Source organism: Sciurus vulgaris (genome assembly GCF_902686455.1).
Source record: "Sciurus vulgaris genome assembly, chromosome: 15".
Lineage (NCBI taxonomy): Eukaryota > Metazoa > Chordata > Mammalia > Rodentia > Sciuridae > Sciurus > Sciurus vulgaris.
In genome coordinates this window covers 85,158,893-85,184,176 of record NC_136476.1, presented here as the reverse complement: position 1 = coordinate 85,184,176, position 25,284 = coordinate 85,158,893, and the positions used below count along the sequence as shown (strand labels likewise).

General features: G+C 61.8%; 1 protein-coding gene across 1 annotated transcript in view; it reads right to left on the bottom strand.

The window, feature by feature from the left end:
- The window catches only part of HMCN2 (hemicentin 2), a 122,271-nt gene that overhangs the window by 71,802 nt on the left and 25,185 nt on the right, over window positions 1–25,284 (bottom strand). Inside the window, exons 8-22 of the mRNA XM_079111791.1 lie at window positions 24,162–24,425; window positions 21,214–21,358; window positions 20,644–20,765; window positions 18,796–19,068; window positions 17,708–17,849; window positions 17,194–17,321; window positions 16,670–16,783; window positions 15,847–15,996; window positions 12,456–12,644; window positions 11,826–11,921; window positions 11,406–11,533; window positions 9,849–9,993; window positions 6,891–7,003; window positions 6,632–6,791; window positions 4,417–4,582 (exon numbers count right to left, since the gene is read on the bottom strand). Of these exons, the coding sequence (XP_078967917.1) occupies window positions 4,417–4,582; window positions 6,632–6,791; window positions 6,891–7,003; window positions 9,849–9,993; window positions 11,406–11,533; window positions 11,826–11,921; window positions 12,456–12,644; window positions 15,847–15,996; window positions 16,670–16,783; window positions 17,194–17,321; window positions 17,708–17,849; window positions 18,796–19,068; window positions 20,644–20,765; window positions 21,214–21,358; window positions 24,162–24,425 (2,335 nt within the window). The remainder of the gene's footprint in view (window positions 1–4,416; window positions 4,583–6,631; window positions 6,792–6,890; window positions 7,004–9,848; window positions 9,994–11,405; window positions 11,534–11,825; window positions 11,922–12,455; window positions 12,645–15,846; window positions 15,997–16,669; window positions 16,784–17,193; window positions 17,322–17,707; window positions 17,850–18,795; window positions 19,069–20,643; window positions 20,766–21,213; window positions 21,359–24,161; window positions 24,426–25,284) is intronic.

The window sequence follows — 25,284 nt, the reverse complement described above, 5'->3', positions numbered from 1 at the left end:
GCCCGCCCACCCTGCCCACCACATCTGTGGACAGTGCCAGCCCGGCCCAACCTGCCCGCCTTGTCCCCAGCACCACACGCAGGCGGCTCCCCAGCCACCACCTGTCCTTGGAGGCACAGCTGCTCCTGGCTCCACTGTCAGCGCGACGTGGCGCTGTGGGTGCTCCGCCAGGGAGGAGCCAGCCGGCTCGCTCCAAGCTCGTCCCCAGCCCTCAGCACACAGTAGGCGCTCAATACGTATTTAATGGCAAGTGATGGCTGCCCACCCCACACAGCCTTCCCTGCTTTGGCCCACGTTGTTCCCCGCCACACCCCAGTGCCGCCCTCCTGCCTCCAGACCCCCTCAAGGCAGCGCAGGCTCCGGCCCTTCCATGAAGCTTTCCTGACACTCCGGGCGGCTGCTCTGAGCTGCGTGGAGCTCAGGCGACCGAGGGCCATTCCTCGGGTCTTCATTCAACACAAGGAGCCCTTGGGTCCCAGGGAGCCAGGGCCACCTCCGGGGAGGAAGCACGCTCGTCCCCAGGGAGCTGCAGGTTGGGGCTCTTTTCTGCCCCGGGCCTCCCGCGGCTCATCCCCAGTCGCTCCAGCCCTTCCGCAGCATCCGGCCCACCACCGGCAGGCGGCCTTCAGGGAGGAGGCCTGAGGCTGGCTGGAGGGGGCACTTCCCGCCACTGCCGCACACAGGAGGGCGGCACCCAGCAGCTGCCCACCGTGTGCCAGCCCATGCTGGGTCTGCTGGCCGGGGCAGCCTGAGCATGCTCTGCCACAAAGTGCCCCTGACCCTCATGTCCTTCCTGTGGCCTCGAGGCCACCACTGACCTCGTGAGAAGCCGCAAGTGACAAAGCCCAGCTGGAGAACTTGAGGGACAGATGCCAGCCACCCACACGGTCGCACTCCCGTAGGAGAGAACCACGGTCACCCTGAGCCCCAAGGCCGTAAGTGACCGGGGAGGCGCTGAGGTCAGCAGCCAGCACTGGGCGCGTCCACACCCCTGCTCAGCTGAGCACCTGCCGGGCTCATTCTCGCTTGCCGCTTCCAACAGCCAGACCTGCGAGGCGGGATCCGGAGCCACTGCCCCTCCGCAGAGGCCAGAGGCCCGAGGCCCGGGGGTGCCACTCTGCTGGCCAGGACACGGCCCACCCTGGCCCCGCCCATCACTGCCCACCACAGTGATGGAACGGGCGGCCTGATGTAGTTGACCTAAACGTCCCCTGAAAGAGCTGCTGGCCACAGTTCCAAGCCAACACCAGCCACCAGCACTGCAGACCCCACCGCGCCCCGGGCAGTCCTTGCCCTGCTTGGCGGGCACAAGCGGGTTTTCTCCCGGTGACCAGGACCCCTGCTGCAGCTCGCCTGGTGTCCCAGTGGCCCCATCCAGAAGGGCTGGTGGCCTGTTGCCCGTGCCCCTGGGGAGCAAGGCAGTGGGTGCCACCACAGGACAGCAGCAGCCCCACGCGCCCTCCCTTCCAGGACGGGATCTGGCCCTGGGTGGGACTCTGGCCCGCTGCCCTGGGCACCAGCAGCCAGGAGTGCTCACAGCTGTCCCGGCTCCACAGCAGAATCACAAACAAACACGGCGGCCTAGCAACGTGCCTCCCTGCTTCCCAGAGCGGAGCCAGGGTGCTTGGCCATGCGGCCGCCCAGGCTGGTCCCGTCTCAGATGGGGAGACTGAGGCCCGTCCGGGGCCAGGTCCTGTCGGGGTCACTGAGCTGGCCGGAGAGATGCTGGGAGGGTCCTGGCTGGTCCTGGTTCTATCTCGGACAGGCCTGGGCCCAGGACTCTGCTCACGGACACCGTCCACCTTGAGTCTGAACCCACGAGGTGGGTGACCTTTCGGAAACAATAGACCCAAGGGCCACCCCCTCCTGGATCAGCCACGGCCCCCAGGGCAGTGGACCCGCGGAGAGGAGCAGCGTCTGGGTGAAGCTGCTCCAACGGCCCCTCCTGTCCCGGCTGAACCCTGGCCACGGCCGCGGGCCCCAGACAGAGGAGCGGCTTAGCAACCAGCCCGCCGAACAAGAAGCACATGAGTCGGGCCAGGAGGAGCCCGGAGGACGCCAGGCGGACGGGGAGCAGCGGTGACCCGCTCAGTGTGACTGGAACTGCATCCGATGCACACCTCCCCTCGGAAGGGTTGGGGACACAGCGGGGCGGAGGGGCAGTGGCTTCTCCGGCTCCTCCCAGTAGGGTTTTCTGCCTCTGGCCTGGAAGGCACCTGGACGTTCAGAGCATTGTCCAGGTGCTCCTGCCCGTGGTCCTGAGGCTGGTTCCCCTGCCTTCCCACGTCCTCCCCCAGGGCCTGGGCCTGCCTCTCACCCCGCCCACCCCCGGGTAGCTGCAGAAGACCACCCCTGGCCCAGTGGGAGGGAGGCAGCCTCCGAGGCCTGGCGCCTGTTGACTCTCATCTGCCCCTGCGGTCGGCACTAGAGAGCCACGGGGTTGAGGCCTTCAGAACCCAAGGACAGAGGAGGCCCAGCCTTGGGGCTCCCAGGAGGGGAAAGAAGGGAGGAATGGGGCGCAGAGATAGCGAGCCCCCCTCCCCCGCATGGTGAGTTCCATGAGGTTTTAAGATCTCCACTTTGCAGCTGAGGCTCCAGGTGCTGAAGGGGAGCTGCATGGCGGTGGGTGGGGAGACCAGAGACTCTCAAGGACCTGTACAGCTTGCCAAGGAAGTTGCAGACACAACCAGAAGTGAGGCTGTTCACAACTGCCAGGGTGGACACAACCCCCATGTCCATCGACTGGTCAATGGATAAACCAAAGGTGGCCTGTGGAATACTATTCAGCCATAAAAGGGGGTGGGGCTCTGGTCCCTGCTATGCCCGTGAACTTCGAGGGCATTATGCTGGGCCAAAGAAAAGACCACGTCTGTTTCCGTGAGTCAGGCCAGGAGGAACCCAGAGGATGGGAAGATGGAAAAGAAGCCAGTGAAGAGAAAACGTCCAGAAGAGATCAATCCAAGGGAGACAGGAGATCAGCAGTTGCCGGGCGGGGGCGGGGATGGGGCCGGAATGGGGCTGGCTGTGAGAGGCCACGACAGTTCTGGGGGGCTGATGGAAACGTCCTGAAAGTGGACACTCACAGTTGGCCGTCAACACACACGAGTGAACTGTACCACGTGTCACTCACTTCCTGACAGAGCCACCCTGCCAAACTGCGGGCGAGAATCAGGAGATGGTAAGGTGACGGCCCCCAAGCTGCCCACGGTGCCTTGGTTCAGGACCAGCAGCCGCAAGAGCAGGTGCAGGGGCTCAGGCAGCCCGGCACCTGACACACCGAGCATTACACCCTCCTCTCTGGGAGCAGGGGGGCGGTCCACAGCCAGGACAGGACCTGGGGGTCCAGGCAGGGCCTGAGTGCTCCCCACCCATGCCCCAGGGTCTTGCTGTCTTAGATAAACTCCTGGCCAGCCATAAATCTCAGGGAAACAATGCAAGCCAGCTGGGGAGGAGGCGGGGGAGGCCCCCAGGAGGCTGCGATTGCAAAAACCTCTTGCAAATTCACGGCTCCCGGCTGATCTATTAAGGCATCATCAAAAAATGGAACGCGGTTCCGTTTCAGTAACAAGTTGTAAATAAACAAGCTCTGGCCCCTGGGGCCACCACCCAGCCAGGAGCCGCAGCCTCTGCAGCCAGCCCAGGAGCATGGGGGACACCACAGACGCAGCCCAGCCCTGATCCCTGCACCCCGGCTGGGCCTGGGACTCATGGCCGTAGGGTCTGGAAGCGCTGACCCAACAGATGTTCTGAGGCTCAGACTCGCGTGGGAGGGTGGGGGCGAGAAACCGCTGTGGAGGCCACAGTCTGCAAGGCTCACAGACCTTGCCAGGGTTGATGTCACTGTCCTGAGATGCACACCCTCTCCCTGCTGCCGGGTCAAAGGCTCCAGGCCACTTACTAGCAGGAGCCAGCAAGCTCCACACTGCGCCCAGCTGGGCCGTGCTGGACCCCCAGGCCCGGCTCTTCCCTGACTGCCCCCAGCACCAAGCACACCTGAGTCTGAGCCCACCCCAGACGCCCGGTCTGCAGAGCAGGGGAGATGGCACGCGCCGCAGTCAGGACACACTGTCGGAACGGACTTTGCTCTGACTCAGGGGGCCACCCTGAGCAGCTCCCCCACCCCGGTGTCCTCTGTGTCTCAGGACAGTCCGGCTGATGGGAACTGCTGGGCAGGGTAGGGGGCACTGCCCACACCACCAGTGACCCCCGTGACCACGGAGCGTGTCGTTTTAGGGTGGCTCAGCCTGGTTCCCAGGCCCCTCGGAGGCTCCGGGGCCCATGGACAAAGTCTGAAGGGCTTCCACCACAGCACCCGGCAGTACCCACGCCGCCTGCTGGGCCACTGGCCACCTGTGTGCTGTGTGCCTCCCACCCCAAGTTCCACCCTCCTGGCGCAAGACCCATAGGATTGGGTACCTGTCAGTGATGGACGGCACAGGGTGGGAGTCCTTTGTCCAGGTGACCAGAGGGGATGGGTAGCCCTGGGCCTCACAGTCCAGGGTCACCTCTTCACCAGCCTTTGCGGTGACTCTCAGAGGCACGTCTGTCTCATGGGACCCATTCACCTTGATCCTGGGCCTGGCTGTGGGGGACACAAGCAGAGCCTTGAGCAGGACCAGGAGGACAGTGGGATGCTGCCCAGAGAGGGACGTCCCCAGGAAAGAGATGTCCCCAGAGAGAGGGATGTCCCCGAGAGAGATGTCCCCAGGAGAGAGATGTCCCCCAGAGAGAAGGATGTCCCCAGGACAGGGATGTCCCCAGGAGAGGGATGTCCCCGGGAGAGGGATGTCCCCAGGAGAGGGATGTCCCCCAGGGAGAGGGATGTCCCCCATGGAGAAGGATGTCCCCAGGACAGGGATGTCCCAAGGAGAGGGTTGTCTCCAGTAGAGGGATGTCCCCAGGAGAGAGATGTCCCCCAGGGGGAAGGATGTCCCCAGTAGAGGGATGTCCCCAGGAGAGGGACATCCCCAGGACAGGGATGTCCCCAGGAGAGGGTTGTCTCCAGTAGAGGGATGTCCCCAGGAGAGGGACGTCCCTAGGACAGGGATGTCCCCAGGACAGGGATGTTCCCAGGAGAGAGATGTTCCCCAGGGAGAAGGATGTCCCCAAGAGAGGGATGTTCCCAGGAGAAGGATGTCCCCAGGACAGGGATGTCCCCAGGAGAGGGTTGTCTCCAGTAGAGGGATGTCCCCAGGACAGGGATGTCTCCAGGACAGGGATGTCCCCAGGAGAGGGATGTCCCCAGGACAGGATCTCCCCAGGAGAGGGTTGTCCCCAGGAGAAGGTTGTCTCCAGTAGAGGGATGTCCCCAGGACAGGGATGTCTCCAGGACAGGGATGTCCCTAGGAGAGGGATGTCCCCAGGACAGGGATGTCCCCAGGACAGGGATGTCCCCAGGACAGGATGTCCCCAGGAGAGGGATGTCCCCAGGACAGGATGTCCCCAGGAGAGGGTTGTCCCCAGGAGAAGGTTGTCTCCAGTAGAGGGATGTCCCCAGGATAGGGATGTCCCCAGGAGAGAGATGTCCCCCAGGGAGAAGGATGTCCCCAGGAGAGGGATGTCCCCAGGACAGGGATGTCCCCAGGAGGCAGAGTTCCAGAGAGTGGCGAGGCTCCTTAGAGGGCGGGGCTCTGTCCTTGGGCTTTGCTGCCCTCCCGCCGTCCACGCCTCCCTGGGGACGCTCTTCTTGCTTCCGCAGCCCTGACCCGGTGCCCCTGCCCACTTCCCGGCCTCCCTGGCCTCTGCATCCCGCCATTCCTTCCCAGCGTTCCTGCTGGCCTCTCCCATCTCCACCTTCTACCCTGGGGAGATCCAGGACCAGCTGAGGCACAAACTCCCCCTCGGCTTTCCAGCCCCGTCTGGGATTCCCAAGAACTCCATCTCAGGGTTCTGCTGAAGACCCCCTGACAGCAGAGATGACTCGGTGCCCCTCCATCCCTGTGCCTGTGCCTGGTCCAGGGCTCACACCGAAGGTAGGCGGACGTGCTGAGCAAGCCAGACAGGTGGGCATGGAAACCTGCCTGGCCCTCTTCTGTCAGCTCCTCTGCTTCGTTACTTTTGGGAGGAAATTGCCCCCCCCCCCCCCCGTTTAAAAACATTTTCTGCGAGATAAAATATTGGCTCTAAAAGAACACGACAGCGCCGAGCAGCCCGTGCGCCTGTATCGTCTCTGGGGGAGGCTGTGCTGCAGGCTAGAGGGGCCCCGCCCCACCCTCACAGCACTTAGGGTCCCCGGGAATGCAGCACCGCAGCCCAGCTGCAGCTAATCGTCCCCCCTCCGTGGAGCTGCGTGCTGTGAAGGGGCTATTCCAGAGTTTCCAGCACAGCGACGTGTCTCAGCCCGGGGGTCTGGTGCCTGGGGGACGCTGGCTGGGCCATGAGCCTGGGAAACGGCATTCAAGCAGGAGCTCACGTGCAAAGGCCCAGGGGCAGGGGGACCCTTGAGACATGGAAAGGGGGCTGGAGGGATGGGCAGAGAGGGGAAAGAGGCGGGCCGGGGCAGGGACCCGAGTCTTTCCTGAGCTTGTTACTGTGATGGCTCCCTGTTCGGTCACAACAGGGCAAGTGGACCACCGTCCCCCGTCCCCTATTGCCCACTGAAGCCCCTCCTGCTAGGCCTGCCATCACTCACTGTTGACAGAGAGCCGCATCTCCTGGCTGGAGAAGCCCACGGCATTGGTGGCAGTGCACACGTAGGCCCCTGCATCCCGAGGGGACGGCTGGGTGATCACCAGGGTGCCATCTTGGCTCACGTTGTAGCGGGGACCCCCGGAGATCAGAGCGTGGGTTTCCTTGGGTGGAGCCACAGGTGACATCAGCAGGGCCCACAGCCTGCTCTCTGGAAGCCCCTGGCTGACCCCAGCGCCCCTCCTGGGGAGAGGCCCCCCTACCTTGGTCCAGGTGATGGTGGGGGTGGGCACTCCAGAGGCGAGGCACGGGAGGGAAGCCGGGACCCCTTCGTTGGTGACGTGGTGGGTGGCAGAGGGATGGATCCTGGGTGGCACTGAAATAGACGAACCAGCTTCATGAACCAGCGCTTGCAGCAGGTTTCCCAGGAGCCAGGGGCAGAAGCACTTCCTGCCGTCAGCCAGGAGCGGCCAGCGCGGCAAGGGCAGGTCCTCCCGCCTCCAAGGGTGGAAGGAACGGCCTCCAGCCAGAGGGTCTGGAAGACACAGGGCTCTGCAGACGTGGGAGGATGGTGGTCGCTGGGGGCACCAGGCACAGGGACTCAAGGTCGCGAGACTTCTCTGTGTGACCCCACAGAGCACCGTGTCCCATGCTCTGTGCAAACACGGGCTGCATGACCCCAAGACAGACGCGGTGTGGAGGCACGTCCCTGTGGCCTCCTCAGAGGTGACAACGGGCCACTCTAGGGGTGTCGAGACGGGCTGGCTGTGTGTGAGGGGCAGGGGCACCTGGAAGCTTCTGCTCCATTTTTCTGTCATGTGGCTCTAAACAAGCAGTCCTATCCAAGAATGACACCGGGACATTATGCTAGCAGGATAAGGCCACCACGGAGGACAAACGCCAGGGCCACACCTGCGAGGCAGCTGGAGCCGCAGGTGCGCAGACGCATGGAGAAGAGCCCCAGCTGCGGCCGGCTGGCTGCAGAACAATGTCACTGAGCTTAATGTCCCCAAATCAAACACCCAAGTCCGTTAAGATGCAAAGCTCCGTGTGATGCATATTCTACAATTTTTAAAAATTCAACAGCAGAATGAAAGCAGCTGGCCATCTGCAGCCCCGGCGGCCTGACCACTGGGAAATTCATCCCGGCAGAAGCGGCCCAGTCACGGGAAGCAGCCGTGCCCCTCCTCCGCCCTGGGACTCCGGACGAACCACGGAATCTTCAGGTCCAATGTTCCCCAATTGGGCACAACAGCCCAATTGACCCCGTGCCCTGTCCACCCTTTGGGGGATGGACAGTTGGAAAATGGCAGAAAACTGCATCCACAGAACAAAGTGAACTTGAAAACAGGTGCAAGATCCATTCTGGACTCCATAAAGGCTCAGGAGCTTAAGAGACCATGGCCTCTCACGGGGCGGGACAGGGAGGTGACCAGGGTGGCAGCGTGGAGGGAAAGCCAGGAGCTGGGTCTACGACTTCCTCAAAACTCCCCCGAGGGGGACATGCCCTCCGGATTCCCCTGGGGCCAGAGCCAGCCCGGCCATGAACACTTGTGGGGTGAGATGGAGCTCCTCCCGCCAGCCTGAAGCCCACAGATGTGGCTGTGGCAGGCCAGAAACGGGCCTGGCTCCTGCCACATGCCCAACCTCTGGGGAGACGTGACCTGGAATTACAATCCAGGAAATCCGGCCCCTTCTGTAGGGGTCCTCCCCTCTACGTTGGGGACAGCGCCTTCCTCCTCTCCTCCCGCCAGGGGCCAATGAAATAAATGAAATCAAAAGAGAAGAGGTTAACGTACTTGGTAAAGGACAAAATGTGACCACACTTAGTTCCCATCTTCTTTTTTAAATATTTTTTGTAGTCGTGGGTGGACAGCATGCCCTTATTTTATTTACGTGATGCCGAGGATGGAACCCAATGCCTCACAGGTGCCAGGCAAGCGCTCTGCCACCGAGCTACAGCCCCATTAGGTCCCATCTTATATCAAAAAGAACAGTGGCACCTGATGGGGGGAGTGGCAGACGCGGGGGAAGCACGCTGAGCTTTCAAAGTGCCATCTCCTCGGCCAGAAGCCGAAGCCACGTCAGTGAGTCAGTCCTCGGGAAAGAACTGGCCAGGTCCCAGGTGTTCACACAGGGTGGGGCCAGTGAGGTTGCCCTGGCCAGTGCAAACAGGGGACACACGGTCTTTGAGCCAATACCCCTGAATATTTATTGACAACTGAAACAGTGACATCACACTGCTAAGGAAACACCTGGGTGGCAGACACTGATGGAATGTGATGGCAGTTTGGGTTTGAAATACCGTATTTGACAGGAGTCGGTAGGGAGATAGATATATTTAGCTGGGCGCGGTGGCCCACACCTGGAATCCCCGCAGCTCGAGAGGCTGAGGCAGGAGGATCTCAAGTTCAAAGCCAGCCTCAACAACTTAGCGAGGCCCTGAGCGAGACCCTGTCTCAAAATAAAATATAAAAAAAAGGGCTGGGGATGTGGCCCAGTGGTTAAGCACCTCTGGGTTCAATCCCTGGTACCAAAAAAACAAAAAGATAGATATAGTTACATAAAATTTATAAAAACAACATATGAAGAATCTTCACGTATTATGTCTGAAGAACACATATTCTATATACAGAACGCATCTACATATGCATCCCACTGTACCACATGTGTGGATGTATACATATGTGTGTGTGCCGCTATCTGTATACAGTTGGCCTCCATTTCTACACCCATTCAAGCAACCTCCAATCGAAAATATTCAGGAAAAAAGTCCTACTGTAACATCCGTCACGTCTTCCTTCCCTCGTTCCTAACCCAGTCCAGGATTTGCACAGTGCTCACCTTGTACGGGGTGTCAAGTCCCCCACACACGGTTCAAGCGTGTGGGAGGGCGAGATGGCTTTGAGGGGGCGTCGTGTCATGCCACACAAGGGACTTGAGCATGACAGGTCTGGGGGTCCGTGGGGTGTCCTGGCCCTAGCCCTGTGGATGCAGGAACAGCCACAGGCGGCGGTGTGGACACAGTGTAAAAGGACACACGCCCAAAGGTCAGCTCTGTCATTGTCATTCTCAGCAGGGGCGACGGGGTCCCTGTTGGTCACCCTGGGGTCTGTATGTGGGTATCTATCAGTGGCACGATTTTCTTAAGTAAAAGCGCCCCACATCAGGCTGTGCCCGTGTGCCTCCCCTCCCATGGCCACCCCCAGGCCCGGACTCACCCTGGACGAGCAGCTGCACGTCCCGATGCTGCGAGCCGGCCAGGTTGGTGAGCACGCAGCTGTACCTGCCGGCATCCGCCTGCAGCACCCGGTCCAGGTGGAGGCTGCCGTCCGCTCGCACAGAGTGCCGGCTGCCCGGGGGGAGCTGGGAGGGGAGGGAGCACAGCTTGGCCAGGGTCCAACACAGGCAGCTCAGCACAGAGCGCAGGCCCGAAGGACACAGGCTAGACTGAGAGGCCAGGGTCAGAGAAGGCTGAGGGCCTGGCAGGGGCAAAATGACTGCCAGCCCCACTCTTCATCCACCTCCTAGGGACCCCACAGACCTGGGTGGGCCTGATCCCACTTCTCATTTGGCCAACTGGGCGCCTGGACCAGAGAGAATGGCCAGATCTAAGCAGGGTCCCTGGGAGGCAGGGACAGCCTTTCCATGGCCACAGAAAGAAAGGAGGGCCAACCACGGGCAGGGAACAGAGCCACACAGACTTGCAGAGAGAGCAGTTCCTGGTGGCTCCCCCTAGCTGACCCGCCAGGCCAGGGCAGGTGGGGAGGTGCTGGTCCAGCATCAGGCCTGGCCACCTCCAGAAGTCATCCAGCCACAACCCCAGGAGACTGACCCCACTCTGGCTGCCTTTGTTCCTGTCCTGAGCCCAGCTGCCCACTGTATGCTCCTGTTCCACAGGACACCCTCGGACCATCCAGGTGCCAGGCCCTTTCAGACCAGGCAAGCTCATGGGGCTTCTGCCCCTTGCCTGGCAGCCAAGCAGGCAGATTCCGTTCTGTGTCCCCCTGAGCACTCAGCTCCCTGGCCCCTTCCCCAGACTGGCGCTGGGGAGACCCCCATCCTCTGCCTCCCCTATGTGCCTGCTGGATTCTGCCCCAGAATCAGCTTCCGGAAGCCCCTGCCCCACACCACGCTCCCGGGTCAGGCCTGACGGCACAGTGAGTCATGGGCAGAAGCAGCTGTGCAGGGCCTGCACACCCCAGCCACCCACGATACCCGTCACTCCACGGCCCGGAAGCCGCACCTGCTGGGGTCCAGCAGGCGTCTGTGGGATGGATGGGTGGATGGGTATCTAAGTGCCACACCAGGGCTCACTGTGCCTTGGCCACTTGGGGCAGAGAGACAAATAAGCCATATCCTTGGCCTCGAGAAGCTCAGTTAAAAGAGGAAGATTTCAAATGCCCCTCTCCACGTGGCTCTCACACACACACTGGAAACTCCTCGGGAGTTGTTTTTTAAACCAACTATGGATTTCAAAATACGGAGTTAACAAAAATGGCAATGATTTGGTTTCTGTCCCAGAGGTACTGATTTAATTACTGAGATTGAAGTCTCAGCACCAGGACATTTGAAAGCTCCCCAAGGGGGTTCTAAGAACATCCGAGTCTGGGGACCTCGCGGGAGGCACGGAAACACCCCCTGGAAGTGGGGGAGGTTCTGGATGAGGCAGGAAAGAGAGGAAGGCGGGAAGGGGACATTTCAAGATGCACAGATGTGACAGCCCCCTGTGTCCCTGGGTGCCACGCCCCAGAGCCCCAGGGGAGCCCAGCACTCACAGGCAGGCCAGCCTTCAGCCAGCGCCGCTCCGGGAGGGGCCTCCCAGCCAGGATGATGCAGGGCAAGGACACGGGCTGCCCCTCCAGGACCCGGACGGTGGAGGCACTGCTGGCGATCTGAGGGGGTGCTGTGGAGAGAGGAGACGGCGTCGGCCACAGCGGATCCCTTGTGAGTGGTCATCTGGGGGACAGAGGCCCTGACCCCAGGCCCTTCCCCAGGGAAGGGGTAAGTGCATTGGGACTGGGGCTCCTAGAGGGAAAAGGTCCCCCGACACTGCCCAGGAAGTGGGGATGCGGATGCTCCTCTTGGAAGCCTGGCTGTGGACACATCTGTCTCAAAGGGCATGGTGGCCTTGGCCTGGCTGCTCCCCAAGAGAGTGCCCCCTCCCCCTCCCACAGCCCTCAGATCCACCAGCAAACCTTGCCCGGTGACGGTGAGCCGGGTCTCGGCCTGGACCTTCCCAAAGACGTTCCGAGCTTCACACACATATGGGCCCTGGTCTTCGGGAGCCGCACCTGAGGGCAGGGAAGAGGCCTGACTGCCAGGACTCCCGAGGGCTCCAGCCCCTGGACACAGCCCCTGACCAAGCCTGGCCTACAGAGGTTCAGCAGGGCTAGAGTGTCAGAGGGAGAGGGACAGGGCCCTGCTGGACTTTGGGAGGGTGAGTGGCCTTGGCCTGCACATCTGTAGAATGGGTCACTGCCCAGTACCTGTCCCTGGTGTGCCCGGGAGACATCAGCAAGATGTCACAAAGCAAATGCAGTGGGGCTGGTGCAGCGCCCAGCCATAGCTGCAGCGCCACATGGCCTTGGGCAGGGTGCAGGCCTGCAGGTGCCCAGCATGCGCCAGGACGGAGCTCAGCCCTAGGTGGGCCTCTTCTTCAGGTCATGCCAGCTGCAGGGTCATGCCAGGTGCAGGGTCATGCCAGGTGCAGGGCAGTGGAATGACTTTGCTGGGGTCCCTGGGTCAAGTGTGCCTGGGCTCAGTGCTGGGGTCGGGGTCCTGCTCCCAGCCATGCAGCCCACCCTGCCCTGGCCCCAATCTCTTACTTTCCAAGAACAGCACTCCTGAATCCCACTGTCCATTCCTGCTGCCCCGCCTGGGTCCCAGGGGCTGGCCGTCTCCGCGACGCCAGGTGACTGTTGGGGGTGGGCGGCCCGAGGCCCGGCACGTCAGGAGGGTGCTCTTGCCCAGTTCCACAGTGACGTCCTGCGGTAGATCTGCCAGCCGTGGCGCATCTGTAGGGAGGAGGGGCGTTGCAGGGAGTCCCTTGGGCCGGGACCCCCAGGCCATCGCCCATCATCCCTCATTGCTGGTGTGTCCTAATCTGACTCCCGTTCAGGGCTCCACAGCCAGCCTGAGCCTACTGGGGTCACTTCTAGTGAGTTCTCAGGACAAGGCAAAAGCAGACTCTGGTGGGATGGTGGCTGCTGGTGGCCTTGCTTCCCTGCACGTGGCCACAGGGACCTTGCTTTACCCCAGCCATGCTAGGGAGGATCATGCCTGCTCTGACTATGGCGTCTCCCTGGAAGGCCACCACAGGCACCAGGGACACGTGTGTGGCTGAGTCTGACCAAGACGTGGCCAAGGCAGGGGCTGCGGGAGCCCACAGCCTCCCAGACTCATCTCTACCCGCCTCCACCTCAGCCAGGAAGCCTCAGCAGGAGGCTCAGGGCTCACCTCTGGCATGCACAGCGGCTGGCCCAGCCAAGCTGTCCTGTGCGAAGGACAACAAAGCCAGCAAGCATACCCATCTCTGGCACTTCCATGGCCCATCTGCTTTATGGCACCTCAAATAGCTGCCTTTCAGGGGACCAGAGGTCCCTGTGTTCGTCCCTATTTGCTGAACTTAGAAAACACTACAAAATTAAAACCTGCTTATTATAAATACTTGGCTTCGTCTTTCGGTCCAAAGTGGACACGGGAGAGAGAGAGGGGCCCTGTGCACCAGGACAACAGGCTTCACCAGGACCACCCTGATCCTCCGAGCAAGGAAAATCCAAACGACACACAAAGGGCGGGAATCAGCTGACTCATGCTCCTCGCTGCCCAAACCCCTGGCCCTCTCGCCCCACTGAGAAAACATCTGCCACTGTCTTACTCTACACTCAGGAAGGGGAAAAGGAAATGCAATCTTTTCTGTCCTTCACAGGCAGGGAGCTGGTCCAAGCCCAAGGTCAGCACTCCCCAGTGGCCCTGGGCGCCGCCTGCTCGGGTCCCCAGGCCCACCCACCAGGAAGGTCCTGCAGCGCCATGGAAGTCTCTGAGTCCCCCATCCAGCCAAACCATGACATCAAATTCGCCTCCTGGCCTTGGGGACTAGGCAGGTTCCAAGGAGGTACAAACACCATGGGGGAAATTTGTGGAAAGGAAGAGGAGTCTCTGTGTTCAGACCACCCACACACCAGGGCCTGTGCTCAGCCTCACCCCAGACAGGGACACTGTTTCTGCAGGGCTCTGGCCCCAGGGTCCGGCTTTGCCACCGGCTCAGCCCCAGGGCCAGAACCAAGCCTTCTGCCCAGCTGAGCCTCCCAGCAGGCTTTACCAGATTGCTTTTCCACCCCCTGCCCTTCTCAGCCCCCCAAAAGACACCTTTCCCGACTCAGGGATATTTCGAAGCCTACTCTGTCCCCACCCTGCTCTCAGGCCTGTGATGAGCTCCAAGGGTGGCATCTGGCAGCCTCCCTAAATGACAGGCTTGGAGAAAGTGCTTTCAAACTAATTGTCTCAGTAAACTCAGTAGATAGTATCACAACTCCATTTAACAGATGAGAAAACTGAGGGTCAGAGAGCTGAAGGAACCTGCCCGAGGTCACAGCTCCAGGTCAATGGCAGAGCTGGGGTCAGAGCTCAAGTCTAACCCATGCTAAAGCCTGGTTCTCATCCCACCCCTGTGACCCACCAGGTGCTGGGGAAAACACAGCAGGCATCCCAGCCAGAGCCACATCCATTTCTTCCAACTTATAGGAGAGAACACCACAGAAGCCAAACCAGACTTGGCTGCCCAGAACTGTGCCTCGGTGGGTCTGCAGAGCCCACTCCCCTGCTCCCCCGGAATCTCCAGAGGGGCAGGACCCCAGAACCCTCAGGGTATGCCACACTGAAGGCCCTTGGTCCAACCCCTCCAGGTGCAGACGGAGGCTGGGCCTGCCCCACGCAGACTCCCAGGGACCCTCTGCAGAACACAGGTGGGACTGTAGGAGGCTCCACCCGTCCCTTCCCCGGGAGCGACTCTTCCTGCCTGGGCCTCAGGCAGGTCTGGGGCAGGGGCTGGAAGCCCAGAGACGGAGGATGCTGTCAGCAGCCACCAGGACTCCCTGGAGAGGCCTCTTGCCAGCAGGCACTGCAGCCTGCTGTGGGGAGCCCAGGGCACCCCCAAGAGGACCTCTTGCTAGAGAAGGTCAGCCACTGCCTGGGAGGGGACGGGAGGGTGGTTTGTCTCCGCAGTGCCCTTTGCCTGGGATGCTCCTCCAGCTCCTCCCCACTGGTGGCTCCAGTTTCAGCTCAGAAATCCCCTCCTCCAGGAAGCTTCCAGCCCCCACTGCAGGGGTCCCACAGCCCCTGAGGAAGCTGCTTCCAGGCGCCCCGTATACCATGCCCCTGACTGCCCGCTTGAGCCCATGAGCAGCATTAAGGCAGGTGCCGTGTCACACCTGCCACCGTGTCCCCAGCACACAGGCACCTGCCAACTTCATGTTGGAGGAATGAATGCCAGCTACAGGCAGGCCCAACCCCGAGCACCCCACTGGGAGACAGCACTGCCCCGCCCTGCAGACCCTCCAGCCAGGGCCTCGCCTTCCTGGGCCTGCCCCCCAGACAGGCACATCCTCCAATCTGCACTCGCGAGAACTCCACACCTGTCCCTTCTGCCGGGGCTGCAGCAAGTCCTCATGGCCCACCTGCCACGGCCCAGCGGGCCAAGGAGCTGTGTCCCCAGCTTCCCAGCAAGCTCCCGTGCCCAGGGCCAGGCCTTGAACTCAGACACCAGGGGAACCCCAGCCAAGGCCACACACCAGCCACAGAGGAATTCAGACTCCCCGTCAGTCACGACTGCCAGACCCTGTGCTGTCCGGGGACCCGTCACACCCAGCAGGAGGTAGCAGGCCAGCCCCAGGCACAGATAGGAAGCCCAGGGCTCTGGGGTTTGACCGAAGCCCACAGGTGGTGACAGGAACGAGGCTGGAATGTGGCTCTCGCAACACGTTGAGATCATGGCCCGTGGACGACCCCATGGATCCCAGCCTCCCGTGGCTCCCGCCCCACGCTGCCCAGCGTTGCCCGTGTGACCAGCAGAACACGGGGGACGCCACATCTGCCCTTTCAGGACTGGCTGGCTGTGAGGACTGAGGCTGGCTCTTCCTCTCTCTTCTCTCCCAACTCACTTGCTCTCGGGGAGGCCCTGGCAGAGGGACGGGGCAGGCAGGGGCCAGGCGCACTCACGTCCAACCTCCAGCTGGATTTCCGCAGAGGCGCCACCCAGCTCGCTGACAGCTCTGCAGGTGTAGACGCCGGCGTCCCTTTCCTGAGCCGCAGGGATCCGCAGTGTCCCGGAGCTGGAGGCCTCCGGGGCTAGAATCATCTCCAGACCCCCTGGCCGAGGACGGAAAGGCATCAGCAGACCCCTGGGCTGCCAGGGCCAGGGTCTTGGGCTGCTCCCTTGCCCAGGGCATCTTCAGAATCCCTGGGTCCAGCCCTGGGGGGACTCTGTTGGCCGGGGCTGGGCTCGGCCAGTCCCCAACATGGCCAGCTCATCACCCAAGGGCTCCACGCAGGGGCCTCCCTTCCCTCGGCCCTGGGTCACCACTGAGGTTGGGATCTGCTCTCTGAGGGGCCCAGGGAGCCCCGAGATGATCGCGCCCTCCCACGCCTGCTTCTCTGAGGGCCCCCCAGGCAGGCCTCTTGAGCCACCCGTGTTCCCAAGGGCCTGAGGCCTGATGGCCTCCCTGGGGCTGACAGTCCCTCTTCAGTTCAACGAGTGCAGTCTGCTGCCAGGCCTGTTCTGAACTTGCACACGGAGGGACCCATCCCATTCCCACAGCTAACCATGGCGACGCCCCTGCGTCCCAGATAAGGTAGCCGAGCCTGGGAGAGGCTGTCACCTGTCCAGGTCACCAGTAGAGCCAGAATCCAAACCCGGGTCCTGTGGACCCAGTGGGGTGGGGCTGCTGGAACCAGCTGGCTCTCCCAGACCCCCACCTGAGCCCTGCCCACCAGGGACCTTTCTGGAAAGCTGACCCCAGAGCCCCCTCCCCACCCCACATACCTCGATACCAGACAACTCGGGGTGGGGGGACCCCGGACGCCTCACACACCAGCACAGCCTCGTCCCCCACAGCTACGAGCACCACGGCATTGACCGCAGAGATGGACGGCGGGTCTGCGTGAGGACACGAGCAGGGTGGGACCAACACATAGTGGCCCAGAGCCAGACTCCCCAGCCACCCTCCCCCCCCACCCCTCCCCGGGCCCCAGCCTGGCCCTCCCTGTGGCTGCCTGGTGACCCAGGGGGAGGGCCACCTCTGCAGAGAGGCCTCTGCGGCCACCTAGCAGCCTCTCCCTGGGGCCCCACCTGCACCTCACCCCCGCTCTGTCCACCTGGCCACCCTCGCCCTCGGGAAGTAGCCCACCAGCCTAGCTGCACCTTTCCTTGCGCCTCCCCATCAGAACAGAAGTCCCCTGGACAGGGAGCAGGTGGCCGCAGTGGGCCCAGGGGCTGCCACGGCCTAGGTGCTCAGATGGACAGAGGGAGGAGGGAGGGTCCTCCTGCAGACAGAGCGGCCTGAGTACCTGTGTAGTAGAGGGTGACCGTCTCCTCATCTCTGCCAACCTCGTTGGTGGCCTGGCAGCTGTAATTCCCAGCATCCTCGGGGGCTAACCCCCGAATGATCAGGGTCCCCTGGGTATCCACGTGGATTCTGGAGTGGAGCCATAAAATCATGCTGATCACACAAAGGGTAACTCCGCAGTCTTTAATAACAAATCCATTAACGGGGCTGGCGATTGCCACTCTGCACTGGCGACTCTGGGCCAAGCTCTGTGCCAAGCACTCTACATACATTTTCTTTTTTAATTCATGAGGCACAGAGAGGGAAGCAAGTTGGTCATGGTCACACAGCCTGGAGGGCAGAGGCTGGCCTAAGGAGCCTGAGCTCCTAATCACACCGTGGCCCTGTTACGTCTCCAGCTTGGGGATGCTGCCAAGTCTTGGATGATCCCAGCGGAAGCAAGGGCAATGCCCAGGGAGGTGGGAGTCCTGGCGCGCCGACTGCCAGCCTCTGAGCGCTGTGTCCCGGCCCCTCACCTGCTGTCCTCCTGCAGGGCAAGGCCCTCTCGGCTCCAGGAGATGAGGGGTGTGGGGTGCCCTGAGGCTGAGCAGCCGATCCTCACCTCCACTCCCTGGGAGAAGCGCTGTGACCTGGTGTGGATATTGACCTGCGGGGCCTCTGTGACCAGAGAGGACAGATGGTGCATGCCGTCAAAGCCATCCCCGGCACCCAGCCCAGGCCCTGCCCGCCGCAGCCACCGTGGGACAGGGGAAGCGAGGGCCGAGGGCCGGGGTGCCTGGTGGTGCCGGGGATATGGGGGGCAGGCGGCCCCCAGGCGAGGCCCTGACGCCAGGACTGGACCCTGCCTGCTGTGTGGCTCTGGAGGCTCGGGAGATGCTGGGCGCCAGTGACCTGGAGGAGGACCTTGAGGCCTGCCCTAGAGTGGCCCACACGTAGGTCCCTCCTGGCACTCCGGAGCTCTCAGCAGGCAGACCTGCGGGGCACAGGCCGAGCTCCGGAAGCTCCCCTGGGAAGGCCGGCGGCCCCCACTGCCGTGGCAACATAACAGACCCCCCGCAGGGGAAGAAGGGCCTCTGAACCCTGCTCAACGCACTCCAGGCCGCCCATCCAGGGTCCCTGGCACAAGGCACGCGTGTTAAACAGTCCTTTCCTATGCTTGTAGAAACAGCAGCACCCCAAGGAGGAGGGTCGGCTGAGCCCCGGGGACACAGGCCTTAAAAACCCAGGTGGTGCTCTTTACACTGCCCTCCTTGCCCGTGTAGTCCCCACTGTCCAATCCGTGCATTCGGATCTGACCTCTGAGCTTTCACAGGGTTCCGGTGTGTTGGGGCAGAGGGAAGGCATGGGGAAAGGATAAGACAGTGAAACTGGCTGGATTTACAGCAGTAGACATTTAGGTTAGATGTCAGAATGAACTTCCCAACAGCAGGAACCACTAGGCTAGGAGGCTACAGAATCTTCTTTCCCTAAAGGTCCAGAACACATTGAAGGGGTTGCTGCCGCCCCCAGAGATGCTATGGGCAGAGGGATGGAAAGATGGGCTGTCAGGGTGGATGCCAGGTGGAGGGTCGACCTGGGGACCACAGCAGCAGGAGAGCCTCACCTCGCACCAGGAGCCAGGTGGATGCCCTGGCCACCCCATTGGCGTTGCTGGCCACACACTGGTACCGCCCAGCGTCACTAGGGACAATGCCGCTGACCTCCAGAGACAGATCAGCCAGCTGGATGACTCGGTCCCTCGAGGCTGACAGGACCCGCCAGTCCCGGACCCACGTCAGATTATGGGGGGCTTTGTCCAGGACTTGGCAGGATAGGATGGCCGTCTCTCCGGGGGACGCCGTCACGTTGGGGCCGGGGACCAGCTGCGGTGGGGGATCTGCAGCCACAGGAGCGCAGGCGGCACTGAGGCGGAGGCAGGGGACCCGTCCCGCCGCTCAGGACGCTCACACCCACTTGGCCGGCACCGGCCCATCCCAGACGCCTCAGCCCACGCAGGCCCTGGGGCTGCAGAGGCACAGGCCTCCAGTAGCAGCGAGTGTCTACAAGCCGGGCTCCGCACACCTCTGCGCTGACTCCCCGGAATAAAGGCTTGAGGCGGGCGAAGGCGTGTCTGGAACCAGCCCCGCCCACGGCAGGACCCCTCGGCAGCCCGCCTGGGGAGGAAGACCCCGGCCCCATAGGCGCCCCGGAAACCCCGGGAGCCAAGGGCCCAGAGACAAGATCGGACAGAGCACGGGTCCCCAGGCCTGAGGACCAGCCGAGAGAGCTGCACCCCAACAGGCCGCACACCAAGCACACGTGCTCCGTGGCCACGGGGAACGATGTCACCGTAACCAGCGGGAGATGGCATTCTGGGTCCAAGAGGGACATCTGACTGTGGACGACAGCTGCATGAAGTTAAGGGATTGCCGCCAGGTCATGGTGGCAACTTACTACATGGGACAACCTGCTGTTGTTAGGGGTAGAGAAGTGTCGGGCGGTTTCACGGTTTAAAATACTTCAACAAAACGGAAAAAGCAAAGCCAGCCGAATGTCCGTGAGCAGGGCTGGAGTCTGAGCGCCGGGCTCACGGTTTTACTGTTCTTCTTTTCCCCACTTGTCATTTACAAAATGCTCAAGCCACAGAAGCATGCTCGCTGCATCATTAAGTGGTAAACGGGTTGCTGCCAGGAACAGTGGCCGCGCCCGTCATCCCAGCGACTCAGGAGGCTGTGGCAGGAGGATCTCAAGTTCAAGGTCAGCCTCAGCAATTTAATGAGGCCCTAAGCAACTTAGCGAGGCCCTGCCTCAAAATAAGGGCTGAGGACCTAGCAGGGGCAGAGCGCCCCTGGGTTCCATCCTAGGACCAAAAACGGAAGAAGAGCTGGGTGTTGGCAGCAGCCAGGGCCACTGCACTTTTGTCACAGTGCAAACACAGGCCATGGACGGAAAGCAAATCAATCCAAGTCCTGCTGCGGGGTCCAGGTGTGCCCACCCTGTCGCCCGGTGCTCCCGGTCTCCCACCAGGGCACCAGCAGTGGTTTATAATGGCACGTGAGTCCCCAAGTGGGGTCTCCTCCCCGACCTCCAGGGCACTGTGCTGGCAGGGCCTGGAGGCACTCAAGGATGGGGACCGCAAGAGGGACAGTGGCCCCTGAGAGGACCTGGGGCTGGCCAAGCCCAAATGACAGACCAAGAAGTCAGGGTGGGATGAAGGCTGGGCAGGACAGTGATCTAGCTGGAGTGCCTGGCCTTCCTCCAACTGAGACCCACAGGCCAGTGCTGGGCGAGATGCCCTGAGGGTCATCAGTAGGCAGGTGGCAGCACGGACAGCCACGCTCTGGGTGAGGGACCGTCCCCAGCCACTGGCCGGTCACCACCCCATGAATGGAGGCTTGCTGGCAGGAGATCTCAAGGGAAGGGCCAGTAAGAGAGTGGAGTGGGACGCCTGGGTGGGGGGCAAGGGACAGACCTGTGACGAGAACCTGGGCCTTTGCCCGTCCAGTGCCAGCCCTGCTGACTGCCATACACTCGTAGCTGCCTTCCTCCGCCTTGGAGGCCCGGGGGATCTCCCAGCTGCTGTTTCCTGACTCCCTGTGGAGAACAGGAGATGCCATCATGCCGACCCAGCCAGGCCCCCCAACAGCACCCAGCCACAGACCCCTAATCCTGCTCAGAGGAGAGACCCCAAATCCTCAGGAAGAGTAAGAGGCAGGCAAATAAGAGCATGCAAACTCCTCAAAATGCTGTGTGACTTGGAGAAAGTCACTCCCCGTCTCTGAATTCTGGACACCCATTTATAAGGAGAGGGTCTAACCTCCACAGGAGCTGAGGAAGGCCACCGATGTTGGGGTAGCAGCTTGGAGGCGGTGGGAGCCTCAGGGATCCCCTGTCCCCCACCCCTGGATGTGCCAGAGGTCCTCAGGAAGACAATGAGACCAAGAACAAGGTCCCTCCCCTGTCACCCACTCCCCTGAGATCTCTCCAGAGCAGCTCAGGAGCCCTGGGGCAGGGGACCATCTGCCAGCCGCCAGTTACTCACTGGAAGTGCCTCTCCTCGCCCAGCCTGGCTCCGTCTCGCCACAGCTGCAGCCGGAAGGGCAGGGAGCTGTACACAGAGCAGGAGACCAGCAGGGGCTGGTGCAGGTAGCCGTGGATCCGGGACGGCATGCTGACCAGGGGCGCACCTGCAGGCAGGACGGGCGTTCAGAGCTCCTCCCGCCAGCCCCAAAGGCCTGCCTCCACACACCCAGCCTCGGAGACCGCGGGGAGGCCCAGGAGCCAAAGGCCGGGCGCCAGTCGGTGCTCACCAGAGGCAGCACCGCCCCGCGCAGCTTCCACCTCTGCAAAAGGGGGTCACCTGGCACCAACGACGAGGGCATTTCAAAGTGGGAGGGGTGGCGTGGGAGAGCACTTGGCGGTACACACGGGCCCCTCGGCCTTCCTCGTATCTGAGGCCACAGAACTCAAGACCCGCGGGGGCCCAGGCCCTCCCCGCGCACCGCACCGCCACCCCCGCACCGCCTCGCAGGACCCGTTCTGCTCTGGCTCCCCAGGGTCGTGGGTGGGGTCCTGCACGGGGCGCCTCTGCCTGGAGGGTCAGTTTGTTGGAGGGACATTTTTTTCCATTTAAAAATAAGTTCAGTTGGAACATGGCTGTGAATTCAGAATTCACACGCATTTTTGAGATAAAACAAACTTCAGTGCAGCCTCACAGCTTGCAATGAGCCCCTTGGGGCTCCCACCAGACACACTGCCCCCGCCTGACCCTGGTCCTGTGGTCCACATGCGCGTTCCTCAGCCCTCGGCATCCCTTCAGCTGGCCAGTCTGGGCGGCTCCCTGCAGGGTTAGCTGCAGCACAGTGCCGGCCATCCGGGCTCCAGCTCTCCCGCCCGCTTCCCACCCCACCAGGAGGGGCCGAGCCCACAGATGCTCCGAGGGTGAGACACTGCACTGCCTCCTCAGCAAGAGCGGCGAGGAGGGCGGCGGTGACAGCATGCTCCGGGCTTCCTGCCACCTCCCCGGGGATGGGGTGTTGGGCCATCCAACCACAGCCTCAGCTGCGTGCAGCAGCCATGCTCACCCACGCCTGCCGGCGCCTCTGCCAGCCAGCCCTGCTCCCCATGCCAGGAGCCAAAAGGGCCCAGGGACCCCAGGTCCACCCTCACACCCCCAGAGCAAAGGGCACTCCCAGCCCCCAGACCTAGAGTGGGAAGAAGAAAGCACCAGGCCACATCCCACTGACTTCCCACCAGGACTGAGATGCAGACCAGCCCCAGAGCCCTGGCTCCAGAGCCCTGGGTCCAGCTGGAAGAGCAGGGCAAACAGGTCCTTAGCCCCTGCTGAAATTCCTTCCAGAAGATTCTCCTAAAGGCCCCAAAGACCAAGGGAAGAGGCCTAGGAGGCACAGCAGGTGGTGGAGGCTGGGAGGCTAGAAGAAGAGGTTCCAGGTCCCCAAGTCCTCTCTCCACCGTGGCCCGTGGGCAGCCTCAGGAGAAAGGCCCTTCCTGCCTACAGCCGCTTTTGAAGAGGACAGAGGAACTGTTCCTTGATGGGATCCCCACAAGGTGCTTGGGATGTCTGTGCTGTCCACCCCTGTGAACTCCTCCCAGGACCTCCAGGGGAAGGACAGTGGCAGGAGGAAGACAATGAAGGCCAGAGAGGGGGCCCAGTGTCCAGTGAGCCCAGACACCCGCCCCCAGGACCAGAGGCAGACCGCAGAGCTGAAGACTCCCTGCCCTCTGCCCTCTGACGAGACCTCAGAGACACACAGAAGCTAGCGCAGAGCCCCAGACATGGGAGCCAACACAGCAGGGCCCAGGCTGAGGGGACAGCATGCCCTGGCCCAGGGAGACAGGACCGAGCAGCAGGCCCCATGAGGAGAGCCCCATGCCCAGCACCCACACCCCAAGGGAGGCCCCAGAGTGCCTTAGGCTGTGGAGCCTCAGACCTGCCCAGGTGGTCTCAGCCTGCTCATTTATAAATCGGGGACACTGCTCAGAACTCACAGAGGCGGTGCCAGCGCATGCCAGCTTTCCTCTGAGGGGGATCTCAGGGACAGGGGGCCCATATCAGAACTGCTGTGAGCCAGCAGGAGCCAGCGCATGGCAGGGGCATGGCCCAGGACAAGCCAATGACAAGCCCTGCAAATGGTGACGAGAAGTAGTGACCCCATGCTGATGATCAGATAGTGACTGTGATTATGGAAGAGCAGGCATCCATGTCTGCCCTGCCCTGTTGTGTCCTCGGTGCCCAGCACCATGGCTGATGCAGAGTGGACACTCCAAATGAAGGTCAGATGGGTGGATGTGTGGGTAGATAAATGGATGGATGGGTGGATGGGTGGATGGGTGGGTAGGTGGATGGATGGATGGATGGGTGGATGGGTGGATGGGTGGATAGGTAGATGGATGGATGGGTGGGTGAATGGGTGGATGGATAGATGGGTGGATGGGTGGATGGGTAGATGGATGGATGGGTGGATGGGTAGATGTGTGGGTGGAAGGGTGGGCAAATGGATGGATAAATGGGTGAATGGGTGGATGGGTGGATGGGTGGATGGATGGATGGATGGGTGGATGGATGGGTAGATGGATGGATGGATGAATGGGTGGGTGGATGAATGGATGGATGGATGGGTAGGTGGATGGATAGATGGATGGATGGATGGATGAATGGGTGGGTGGGTTGATGGGTTGGTGGGTTGATGGATAGGTGGATGGGTGGATGGATGGATGGATGGGTTGATGGATGGGTGGATGGATGGGTGGATGGATGCATGCATGCACGGGTGGATGTCTTGTTTTAAAGCTTTGCCAAGGGCCACATTTGGAGCAACTCAGTATTTAAAACAATGTGTGTAGGGAACAGCTGTCCACAGAAGAGTAATGAATACACATTTCCTAATCTAGTCTAATCAGGTAGACATCCAGGAAGAAATGGGGTTCTGAGTAGGCAGGGAGCAGGGGACCCGAGAACCACCCACTCACCTGGGGCCACCCCACTGTAGGAAACACTGGAGACTCGGAGCAGGGGATTTCCTTCTTGGTCCTTTCCCTTCACTTTAAGATAGAAGCGCTCCTGGGGCACGTGAAAGGGCGGGCCACCCCACAGCTGGTGGGCAGAGCCATTGGAGAGGGGCTGCGCAGGCAGGGTCAGCAGGGGCCGCCCTGAGTGGTGTGCGAGTTCTACCGAGTCCAGGTGGCCAGGCGCCTGCAGGCCAGTGGAGTTGATCACCAGGGAGACGGGCACGCCTGCAGAGGGGAAGGCGAGGAAAAGGCGCTGGCGTCAGGCTTGGGGTCTGCAGTGCTTCTACCACAGAGGCTCTCGGGACGCAGCTCAGGAGCCCAGCCTGCTTGGCCCTTCTCCGCCTGCTTCCCCATTTCCACCTACCCCTGCGCTGACTCCTGCAGCGGGTGGGACAGGGAGGAGGGACCTTGGTACTGTCCATGGTCCTGAAACTTCACGTCCGTCCCACCCAGGCCCCATCCCCGCCCCCTGCATCGCTCCCACCTCTGCAGACTCAGCCCTGGCGAGGCAGCACTGGGAAGGGACTGACCCATGAACTCCGCTGCTGACCCTCATCAGACAAGCTTCAGGGAATGGCCTAGATACAGTGCACATGCTGGCCTGGGGACTCTGCCCACTGCCGCCTCCCTCAGCTCGGCTCTGCCTCTCTATCTGGATGGAAACATGCTTTTCACACGATTCCAGAAGACAGAACTGGATTGAGTTCCAGAATTTCCATAGCTGGATCTGGGAACTTCTGTCAGATCTCTCTCTTGCTTGTTATTGACGTTTTCAGAGATCGTCACCGGTAGCACTGGGGAGGGTTGGGGTGGTCCTGGAACGCCTTACCTTCTTTGAAAACACACTGAACAACCTGGAAAGGGTGTGTAAGAACCTGGAAGCTGACTGCTGTGAAAACCCAAGCTTGCCGATGCTGACCCTCACCCCCTCTCCCAGCCATAGCTGCTCCTGTGGTCCTGGCCCCAGACTCCCCTGTGCCCTAACATCCCCAGCACGAGGCCCAGGTGCCAATCACTATTCCGTTTTGCAACTTCCCTGCTGTTTCTCTTCCTTCCAAACATGTCCGGCATCCACACCTTTATT